At 45.2% G+C, this 11522-nt stretch overlaps 1 protein-coding gene across 1 annotated transcript; it reads right to left on the minus strand.

The window, feature by feature from the left end:
• Window positions 1-9691: 9691 nt before the first annotated feature.
• On the minus strand, window positions 9692-11389 carry GADD45G (growth arrest and DNA damage inducible gamma). The gene is made up of 4 exons (XM_026091483.1): window positions 11288-11389; window positions 11073-11174; window positions 10748-10961; window positions 9692-10368 (listed from the first exon to the last, which is right to left on the minus strand). The coding sequence occupies exons 1-4, from the start codon at window positions 11338-11340 to the stop codon at window positions 10258-10260; spliced, it is 480 nt and encodes a 159-aa protein (XP_025947268.1). The 5' UTR covers window positions 11341-11389; the 3' UTR covers window positions 9692-10257.
• Window positions 11390-11522: the final 133 nt, after the last annotated feature.

An 11522-nucleotide genomic window follows, 5' to 3' on the forward strand; every position in this document is an offset into this window, starting at 1 on the left:
GGTGACACAGTCTCAGGCACAGGAAATCCCAGGACTGTTAAGTTTCTAAAGGTATCATGTAGGGGAAGGATCCCTATATGCTTGCCCTTCTCTGATACTCTTCTCTAGACATCTGCTCTTGGCTACTATCAGAAACAAGATATTAGGGTGGATGGACCTTTGATTTAACCGAGTATGGTTAGATATCATCCTGAATGTGCCCCCCTCCCCCCCAAAAAAAAAAATCAAAGGACATTCTTTACCATTTCACTTACATAAATGCTATAAAACATAGTTTTGAATGATTGTATACTGTTACAAGATTATCTGCTAGGAAGAAAACATAGTATCTAAATAAAACCACAAAAATAAGCAATGGCAAAGATGTGTTATGTTAGCTAATCCATCTTGCCAATGTGCAGTGTACCCTATGAATTTTCTGTGATTTATCTAAACTAAACCTTAGCTTTAAATATTGCCGTAATGCAGCATAAGAGAGATTAGCATCAGTATATCTAGGTGGTATCTTAAAGAAAAAAATTCATATGAAAAATTATTAAAAAAATAAAAATGCACCAAAACCAAGTGTAAGCAGCTGGAAGGACATTGAATCTTTTAAGAATAGGTCACRCTTCAGAAATAATTTTGTGTTTCTTCTCTAAGGAGTTTCTTTGTAAACTAACAGCTTTGGCACCAGTAATAGCATCAATGAAGGAATTCAGATGATCATATAATATCTTGTTCAACATTACTTGCATTTTTCCAATTGTGCAGAGCCCATATCTGCTACTTGGAAGCAGAAAGTTGGTAAGGAGACACTGTCTTCGAAAATGAGAAGTGCTGGCAGCAGCACACTTTTAACAGGGATGATTATTACAGGCAATTAGGCTGCATAATTGCCCTAAGAGAGGAAATCATCTGCTGCTAAGAAACAAAGAAACCTTAGTTTCTAGTAGCAGCCCTACCAGCTGATGTACATTGCCCTGAAAAGCTTTCCCCATCGTTTATATAAGTGTATTTAGTAACCTCAATTGCAGGCTATATTCAGTTTTCATTTCAGTAAACAATGTGCCCATGGCAGATTAAAATATTACTGCAAAAGCTGAATCAGGTGGCTGCTTTCCACTGCACTTACCAGAAAAGGAAATTTTATCTCCAGCTCCAGGAAAGAACCACAGCTTCTTAATTTTTCCCCTCGTTGTCTAAATTTCCTTGCAGCTTCAGCTTGTTGGAAATCTACCTGGTGATGCTGTCAGCAGATTAATATTTTGCTCGGTTTAGAGAAATCAGCTGGGCAATGGGGAGCTTTCACTTCACCGGCTTTGCTCTGGTAGAAAACCAAACCTTAGGCAGGTGTCTGAGAAGCCTGGAGCAGCTCGCCTGGACCTTCCTGATCCTGCAGGAGGAAACTGCAGGKCTACCTCTGTGTGTGAGGGCTCTACAGCAGCAGCAGTAGCAATACTGGATGTGGGCCTAAAGGGGAGAAATGCAGGCTTGCGAGGTGGGGAACCAGTTCTTGCAAAATGCCCTTGGCCAGCTGAGGCTTGAGAGGTAAGGTCAGCACTTCTGGGAGCAGAGAGTGCTCCAGCATGTTCTTTGCAGGGTCCTCCTGGACCTGGTCTGCATGGACTTATTATCGTAATGAACACTTTGCCATTTGCTTCAAATGACACACCACAGTGAGCTACTAGTAATTCAGGTGAAGGTACAGCAAGGCCAGTCAAATGTTTGCCTCATAAAGCAACACGCTAGGCTTTGGTTGCACGCGGCTGATCAGCTCGGCCTGACCTGCTGCAGCTGGGCTGCAACAGCATCCACGAGCCCTGGAACTGGTGTCCTCAGGACATGGGCCCTGCGGCTGGCTGTGCACTGCCTGAGACTGCTCCTGAGCATTTAGAAAGCCTCTCCCAAAAGAGGGTTTTCTGGAGTCCGTAGTAAGTTATGAGTGCACACCATGACTTGGCATCACTCAGGGCACTGAGTTGCTCTGATCTACTGGCCACCTATCTTTATGGATTTTATAGGGCTTAGTTATCATTGAGAGCTCTGGTCCTGTGGCAAATTTGGGCAGATATCAGCCACCTGGTTCACAAATTGTGCGCAGAGATCTTCATAGGGGGTCCGGTGTTGCGACTGCAGGTGTAGGACACCTGCTTCTGCCACCAAGGCTGCCTCTCGGGCTCTGCTTCTTCAGCAGGAGGTTTCTACCATGTCCCCATTTGGCCTAGCTAAAGCACCACTTAGCTCCTCTGGCAAAGCAGGTAGAGAGCAGCATGTACTTCTGGTTGTTTAGATACAGGGTAATGAGAATGTCAAAACTATATTATCCCGTTGCGGCGAGCTGTGCTTTAAAGCATTGCCTTTGGGTGCTCTGCAAGACAAGCTCTTGCCCAGCTCTTGCTCCTTCCTGGCTTGAGCAAATCCTGTGTCACCTCAGCTGCTCCCGTACTTCGGGTGCCAAGTCATGAGCCCTTGACACCAGTGAATTGGCTCTCCTTGAGGAGCAGGGCATGACACAAGCATGTCTCTGAAAATATAGCCCAGACCCCATGGGAGATGCGGGGGTAGAGGAGGTACAAGAGTTCAGTAACCCTTCACATAATTTCCAAGTGTTGCTGCTGTTTTTCCATTAAATGACCTACCCAAGGGGGAGTATGTAACAGAGCCAGGCCTTCATAGCACAATATCAAGGTTTTTTGTTTTTTTTTTTTAATAAAAACAAGGCAAGTTCACAGAGCATGTTAAGCCAGGGAATTCCACCCTGTAGCAACTTCTCAGTGGTAATTTGTCTCCTGACAAAAGATGGAGCAGAGCATAGGGTGACAAAACACAACTCTATTTATGTGTGAAATCTGAATCATCTCACATCTCCTTCCCATGTATATATGCAGCTATCCATTCTGGAACACATATTTATGGGGGAGATACTAACTGGTATATGCACTATGAGGGTACAGACCTTTTGTTTAGGTAAGTGCATTGTGTCTCTGATGTATTGTACCTCTTCTAGAGATGCACCGGAATTATTTTATGAGTACAACTGTCACGATTCGTTGCTAGTACTTTTTAACTATTTAGTTATTTTAGCTAGCCAGCTCCTCTAGTACTTCTCACCACTTAGCTCTAAATTAGGAATTTTTCACATATTGCACATTAAGCTCAAAAAACTCATGTCTTGAAGAGAAAAAAAAAAGCCTCATAAAAATCTAAAGGTACATTAGCATAGGGATAAATGCATGATATCCTTCCCCATTAAACAATATTTGCACATGTGTTACGGGCCATGCCGAGTGCCTATGCACTTGAAAGCTGCTTTAGAAATGATAAAAGCAAACAAACAGCAGCAATTTTCTTCATTTATTTGGATCAGGAAACCAGATTCTGGATTGGGATTTTTTTTTTTTATTATTTTTTCCCCCAAATTGCCGCACGGTTGCGGCTTTAAGTTACATTTGTTAGCCAGGTGGTTGGGGAGACCTGGAGCAGGTTTTGTCCCGGCATTTAACAGCCAGACGGCGTGCTCCTATTACACAGGGCCTCCAAGCACAATCGGGCGCCTGTTTGTGAACCCAYGAGATTCAGCCCAGCTTCGCCAGCCGGCGACCGGCGTAAGGATAAGGCCGGAGCTGGTGGAGGTGAGCACTCCCGGAGCGGGCTGCATGCAGCCCATCGATCGTCCCCGCAGGGCTGTGGTCCTGTAATGCAGCCATTCAGTGCAGACTATGCGCTGCTCATTGGGGCTTTTTTCTTTGGCAGTTTATTTGAAGGACTTTATAACCTAAGAGGAGCAGTATGCAAGACRGAGAACATTTGTATTAGTGAAGGATCCTGCAGGTCCTTTGGAAAAAGTGAAACACTTTACCGCCTTTCAATTTTTAGCCTCATCCAGGCAGCTTCCACTTTATTGCTAACTTTCAGTAAAAGTCTGACCTTCGGTGGCCTGAAGCCATCTATAATGACGGTATACATCTCTCTTTTTAATGTATTGACTCTTAAATGGAGAAAAACAGCCTACAGAAAGGAATTTGCTTTTCACATAGGCCCACTTAAACCACAGAAAAGATGTACAGAAACGCTAGAYGCTACAGACATTGGCACTGATGTCAGATTTATAGTTTCCCATTCAGTAGCTATCATCTCCCACTTTGCAAGAAGATACATCATCAGGTGCTTATCTGTACTAAAACATGTTTTGTGACATTGTCACAGCTTACCCAGGTGATTCAGGATGCTCTGTAATATCTTCTCTTCAGGCACAGTCCCACTTATCCTTATGTCATCTGGAAATCATCCCCAAATATTGCATGCCATTATGTCTATGAAGACGGTCCGGCCACACTGAGATTGGCAGCCGAGGGAGATGGGGTCTGCCCTGGGGGTGACTCCCCGACGTGTCCCCACCGGGTCCCCACAAGGCAGGAGTGCCACTGCTGGCCCGGGCTCTTCCCTGAGAAACCCCATGCTCCGAGGCTGTTGAGCGACGTGAACCAAAGCAGGGTAACGCGGGGGGATCTGGAGACTCACTTTAAAACAGGGGAATAAAACTTGAGATTTGGTATAGACATTTATGGTTGTACATCTCAACAAGTCAACTGATTGGGGAGTTTTGACTCTGGGCTCCCCAAGGAGGATATAGGTATCTGAAGGTGGGTCTAGGTGCCTTTTCAGTTATAGTTTGTCTTCTGGCAAAAGATGGAGCAGAGCATACAGTGACAAAACACAACTCTATTTATGTGTGAGATCCGAATCATCTTGCATGGATCTTTGGAAATCAAATTTGAACATTTCTGCCTCTCTTACTTTTATAGGTATTTAAATGGCAATTATCAGGCACCATTGCTTCCTGCTGACTTCAGTAGGATGCTGGTCTCCAGTGAAAGCTAGGCCACTTTCACTAAGTACCCCAAAACAGGGAGTAGGAATCTAACCTTAGATTCAAAGGTCCAAAAAGCCTTAATTTCACGGTATGATGGAACAGTAAAAATTTGTTGTGATAACGGAATTCATCTTGGGTTTCTTTGCTGAATTTTATCACAATATTCTGCCATAAGTTATAACCTGTGCGAGTTTCTATAAGAAAGTAGAACATCTCTTTTCTTCTCGAAAAAGGGGAGGGGGGGCCATGAGTCATAGCATTCAGGTAATATTAAATCATTCAGTAGATCACCTGATATACCTCTACAGTTTTCTCTCCAATATAGAAAAAAATCAGCTGTACACACTACAGTTAAATCATCAGTGTGCATTCATACTAACTTTTCAAATTCATGATCTTGGAGTAAAGATAGCTCCACAGAGAGGACTGGACACACAGAAGAGAATAACTTTGTGTTCTTTCCATGCATAAAAATCAGAAGATAGGCATGGCAAATTAACCGTATGCCAGTGCAGTGGGAGGCTGGAGGAGCTCTTGTAACCAACGTAGCTTTAATGCTTTGGATCTAATCATGCACTTGAAGATATCGATGCATCCAATTAATGCTTCACATACACTCTAATATTTTGAGTGTGGTATGTAAGGATATCTTGCTGCAGGACACTGAAGAATAATGGAAGTATTCACTCTTTCAATATGGCATAATTACACATAAAGCATTTACTCAGCTCTTCCAATATCCTGTCATTGCTTGTTCAGACTTTACAAAGTGAGCAAATCATACCTGCTGTGATGGAATGGATAAGGAATGAGCAGGAATCCAAGGCCGTTTTCATAAAAACCTCTAGAAAGCGTGGCTCCAGTTACGCACACTCTTTGTACGGCCCTGTCTTTCGGCCAAACTCAGCTTTCGCCACTGCTGCTTAAACAGATGCCATGAGTTTGAGATCCTACAGATATATAGCCATGAGCACAGCTGAGCTCCATGTGTGACCCCACAAGGAATACAATATTCACACGTCCTTCTCCATACATCTCTCTCGATCACACATGCAATGACACTTGCTTCCAGTGCTAATATATTTTCTCTGCGCTTGACATGGCGTAACCTGGGCACACTCTGCTCATTCCTTTTGATGACAGGGGATCTGGGAACAGGAGGTAATAGATTTGTTGACATGAATCACAACTCCTTTACATATCTGACAGTGGTGCAATGGCATGTTACCGCCGTTAGCACTTTTGCAAATGCTGGCTCCTTCCAGAACATCGGTTAATTCAAGCAGTCTCCACCTGCGATTAAAACTCCACCAGTTTTGCAGAATTTTAAGCCTGCAAGAGGGCATATCAGCTTTCCTGCCCTGAACGTCCAATGCTATAAACACTTTTGGAGCAGGTCTCCTAGCAGATGCACAGATTTTATGCCCACATGATTCCATGCAGCAGTTTGCCTGCCTCTAATATATTTTTTATTAGCTTCCTTTTTGTACTTCCGACTCAAGAGCAAAGAGAAAGCTTTTTTTTCAACAACTGTGTCCTGTGTGCCAATATGCATTTATATTCTGATAAGATGATAAGGCAGTTAATATAGTATATACTAAAAGAATCAGGCATCTAAGACAGAGATAGCTACAAGAGAGGAAAAATTACTTAGAGTGATGCGTAGAAGTTTAACAGGAAGAAAACAGAATTAAGGGAAGGAAACAAACCACATATGAGGGGAAATTCCTGTCAGTCAGCAGTGTTAGATGGGGGAATAGATACCCAGGTGAAGAAATGTAAACCCATTGCTCAAGAAATCTAGAATGAAACTTCATATATCACTAAGCACAAAACTGCACTCGCAGAAGTATAGGCAGGACAACCTAAATAATAGCTTAAATGCCTGTGATTATAATATTAAAATACACAGTTTTGATCACTCCATGGCACAGGAGTGAACGACTTCAGGTGCAGACCTCCTTGGCTACAACAGACCTCCTGGATAAAACCTGTGCTCAGGTGAGGACCCATTCAGCCCTGCCTCCCCAAACCCCACCAAAATCATCTACCTCTGAGCTGTGCCCACTGCGCCTTTCACCCCATAAGCTCTTTTCCACTTTTAACTAAACCTCCCTTTCTTCTCTGGCTCCCAGCACAGGCACCAGCACATCTACCATGGCTCCACCACCTCTCCCATCTGCTCTCACACCCATCGCTCTCAGCCTACCGTGGAAAGCAGAGTTTCATGAGCAGAATGCTGACTCCCTGACTTCAAACAACCTGGCACTGGGGTCCTGCCCATCCTGCATCTTGCTAGGCTGGCTCATCTCCTGGCAAGCTGCCTTTATTATTAATTATTATGAACCTCAGTCTCTCTCCCAGAGCCCCCCTGATATGGCCACCATGCCATGGTATATGAAGACCCTACAGCATGCAGGATGCAAGCCCTGTGGAAGACCTCACAGCAGGATTTGCTGGTGCTATAAACCTTCAGTAGCTTGGGCTGGGCACTTCTGTTTCCCGGGGAGGTGAGCTATGTGGGGCACACTGTTCCCAGATGCAAGCAGTTACCATTCCCTCCCCCTATACCTGGCAAAAACCCCTGGACATCTGGGGAGGTGACCAACGTTGCCCATCCAGCTGTCCCCACCACAGGCAGCAGTACCCGTGTCCATTGCCTATCTTTAACAAGCATGTGGTTGCTCCTTGCACTGTTATACAGCTGAGCGTGGAAAGATGAAGTCTGCTTGTATCAGTAGATACCAGCTGCTGAATTTTTGCTACATTAAGTAGTGTTGATCACTGGAAATATTTGCAGCAGTACATAGCTTGCAAGTTATATCTGTCTTTGGTTGCAAAGCTGTATTAATAACATTTCCAGGCTGACTTGGGTTTTATACTATTTGCGTTACACTGTATCTGCATCGAGCCAGAATGAATTTCAGTAGAATTGTGTGGTCACTAAAAGAAGAAATTGCATACTTCTCACAAGGCACAGTTTATAGCTTCCTAGGACTATCGGAGAAGCCAAGGTCAGCCTCCCGTCTTCCAAAGGCCTAGAGGCAACATCCTCACAACGGTATTTTGGTATTGCTTCATTAGTTTCATTGCTTGCTGTGAAGTATGTTTATTCCATGCAGGCCGGAAGGTTAAACTTCCTACAGGGTAAAACCATCTGTACCTGCAGCCTCAACCACCAAACTTGTCACGCATTTCTCTGCTATAATTGTTATACCTGTTTGAGAACTTCCTTCAATCTTATCTACTCAGCCATTAGTTTGAACTGCTCAAGGCTGCAATGTACTGCTCATACTTTGCAGAAAAGTTGATTTCAGGACACTTCATTTTAATCTGTTCTTGGCTCAGCATACTGAGAGCAAAGAGCAAAATTCTCTTTCTTAACTGTAAAACCACTGAAAATAAAGCCTGTATTTGCTCATGCAAAAGTATAAAACATCTAATAAAGCATCCAGACTTGATATTTTCTATGTATCAAGGCAATTGCCTTAAAAAGTTTCTATTGGTGTGTATTGCAGCTCCTGGAGCAGTTTTTTTCTCTGAGCTCCATGTGACTTTTCTCAAAATCCTCGAGCAGAGACAGTCAATGAGTACAGGTTAAGTAGAAAAACAGGCTGCATAAGAAGTTCTTCATCTTAAGTGCAAGAAGAAATATTTACAGGACTGACTTCCTTACAATTTTTGCTTCAGCTTAAGCTCTGATGATATTGCCATCATACTGTATCGCACCGTATAGTAACAGAGGCCAGTCAGCACTAAATACCTAGAATACAATGGAGTGTGTTCCAGCACAGGAATGTTAGGACTGAATTTGAACTTCCCCTTTCAAGAACAATGAAACTGAGAACAAGCAGTTTCCCAGAAACCACAACTGTAAGTTACTCCATGTAGAGATGGCCACTTCTCTGCAAATGCTGGTGTCAGTCACTGCAAGCCCATCTAGAGGAAATGTAATTGTGATACTGAATATTTTTAGTGTCTATAGAGGAAGTGAATAGTTTAGCTTTCTTACTCTCTGGAGAAGAGATTAATTACTACGCTGTTTTAATGCTGTTAGAGTACAAATATAGATTGTGCCCAGAAATGGGAAGTTCATTGCTGGGGATAGTATTTTCCCTTTTAACATAAGGCAAGATCCATCCACACCTATTAACTTTCCATGACAGGATCTCTAAAAAAAGACCACACAATCCTCAAAGTGTTTTGAGCTTAATTTGAAGTTGTCATGCAATTAAGTTTCACAAAATTGCCTTCTGGAGTGACAGCTTCTATTGTTACAACATATGGCAATCAGACAGCAGCTTGTGGCATATGTGATGTTTATTCAGTATTAGCTAGTTTTAGATTTAACTATTTCATTCTAATCAAAGCAAAATGTTAGATGTTTTTGACATCTTCAGGTTCTACAGACCCCCATCATGTTTAAGCTGCTTTTGTCAAGTGGGAACACTGCAGCTCTGAATGAGTCTTAGTAAGTCATATTTAGCAACTAATGATGTAATTTACTGGTCATCTGTATTCCAAAAATCCATGTTTCTAGCATGTATTGTGTTCCTTCAGTAGACTACAAAGACCACCTACTACAATAACTGAGCTCATTAAGTATGCAGCTCCTTAGTCTTGCAAGCTGTTRCGATAAGCAGCTGTTGCAAGAGGGTGAAAGGTTGAATTATCAACTTGGAAAGCATAGCTCTTCATTCAGTCAGCCCAGGAGAGAAAGTATTTCACTAATAACTCCATTAGTGTGGAATATACTTTGGACTACAGCATGAGTCAAACATCATTGGTATTTTAGTGACATGTTTCCCCACCCAGTAAGCAAGACACTCCCAGAAATTAATTGTCAAAAATTTATTATGAAAGCTTCAATAGCAGCAATTTCAGTAAAAATTATTGCATTATTAAACCAGTTCTGCAGAGTGGCCCAGAGGCCTGTTGAAGTCTGTCTGCTTAAGAGTCTCTGTATATTTGTCTCAGTAACCAGTCTGAAGTAGTCCATCAAATATTAAAACTTTCCTTTCTTCATGTTTAGTAGACAGCACCAACAGTTCCTAGTTGCAGTATTCTGTTCAGTCCTTCTGTAAAGTTTTGGCCCACTTCCCCCAACCTTTTCTGCCTTCTGAAACAGCTCCACTTGACCAGGAAACTTGCAATACTTCTTTCAGTTCCATGGTATGTCAGCCTCTCTGCTGCTGCAGCCTACCAGGGCTCACTGCTGGAGCGAGCTGGTCTTTTCCTTCCTCCTCCATAAGAGCCCACTGCGTGCCAGTCTGAGCGACTTTAATCCAGTCTCTTGACCAGGCTAATCCATGGAATCAGCAGCTTGTTGCACACTTCAGTGAACCAACACCACATTGAGAATGCAACAAAGGTTTCAGCCTCCCCAGCACACCAGGTCACCATCACTCAGGCAGGGCAATAGTTGGCACCCAGTCATTGACATTTCGGCTCTCTTCACAAAACAAGTTCAGCTTTTCTAGAGCTGGGTCCTTCCAGCCATCTTCATTTGGGTTCTGCCAGAGGAAAGAAAGTTGCACACCATAAGTACAGCCTGCCAGCTGAAGTCATCACAGTATTTACAGAAGCATTAGCATAAGAAGCAAAGTATTTAACTGGCTTCTCTGTCCCAATATGGGCAATGCAGGAAGCTGAGATGTTACCCTTGTGAGCAACAGGGGAAGTCCACAGTTACAAGAAATGTAGCCCGATACTACTCAACTGGGACATGCTGTAGAGTAAACCAAGTCCCCTTTCCTTGCTTAAGAGGTGATTTAAGGATTTAACCACCTGCAGGAAGTCAGCATCCCCCCCAAAGGCTCTGCCTGCCCCAGCAGAGCCAGCACAGTCCCAGGGCTGCACACAGCACACCCCCTGCCTCTRGGGGACACCCACCGTGATGAGGATGCAGTGGAGGTCCCGCGGCTCCCCAGACTCCTCGTTTGGCCCCACAATGGCCGCCAGCTTGGGCACATCGTTCACCCGCACGATGTCAATGTCGTTCTCACAGCAGAAAGCCTGGATGAGGGTGAAGTGGATCTGCAGAGCAATGTCCCCCTCATCCTCCTCGTCCGTGGCCAGCACGCAGAAGGCGACGTTGTCCGGGTCGCTGCAAGGGAGGGGAAGCAGCGCGTTAAGCCTCGCGGCCGGTACCGGCGGCCCCCGCCTGCCCGAGCGCCCGCCGGCGGCAGCACCACCGCCCCGGCCCCGGGATACTCACACATTCATCAGCTTGGCCGACTCGTAGACGCCGGCAGTGAGGCAGCCGCGGCGCTGTGCCGACACCAGCAGCTCATGGAGGGCCTTGCCGGCACCCTGCATCCTGCAAGTCGGGGAGAAGGGCACAGAGTCAACGCGGAGCCCCAACGGTCCCCAACGGCCCCGCGCCCGCCTGCCCCCCAGCCTGCCCGCCGCGCAGCCCCGGCCGAGACGCACCGGTCGTGGCCCTCGGGCACAGGCTCCTGTCCGTGGACCTCCTCCAGAGTCATAACGGCGAACGAGTGCCCCACGCGCAGCCGCCAATAGATCCAAGCGCTCCGCCCGCCGCACTGTCCCCAGGCGCTCTGAGGTAACAGCCCCGCGGCCGCCCTTTTTATAGCCCACGCGGGGCCGCGCCGGCAGCTGGCGGCGCCTCGCGGCCTCCCATTGGCCGGGAGGGAACGGGGGGGGG

Source organism: Apteryx rowi, unplaced genomic scaffold (genome assembly GCF_003343035.1).
Source record: "Apteryx rowi isolate R43461 unplaced genomic scaffold, aptRow1 scaffold_904, whole genome shotgun sequence".
NCBI lineage: Eukaryota > Metazoa > Chordata > Aves > Apterygiformes > Apterygidae > Apteryx > Apteryx rowi.

Coding starts and splice junctions, on each gene's coding strand:
- GADD45G (XM_026091483.1), bottom strand. CDS start 11,340: ATGACTCTGGAGGAGGTCCACGGACAGGAGCCTGTGCCCGAGGGCCAC. Junction 10,962..11,072: donor TCGGCCAAGCTGATGAATGT/GTGAGTATCCCG, acceptor CCTCCCTTGCAG/CGACCCGGACAACGTCGCCT. Junction 10,369..10,747: donor TCCACTGCATCCTCATCACG/GTGGGTGTCCCC, acceptor TTCCTCTGGCAG/AACCCAAATGAAGATGGCTG.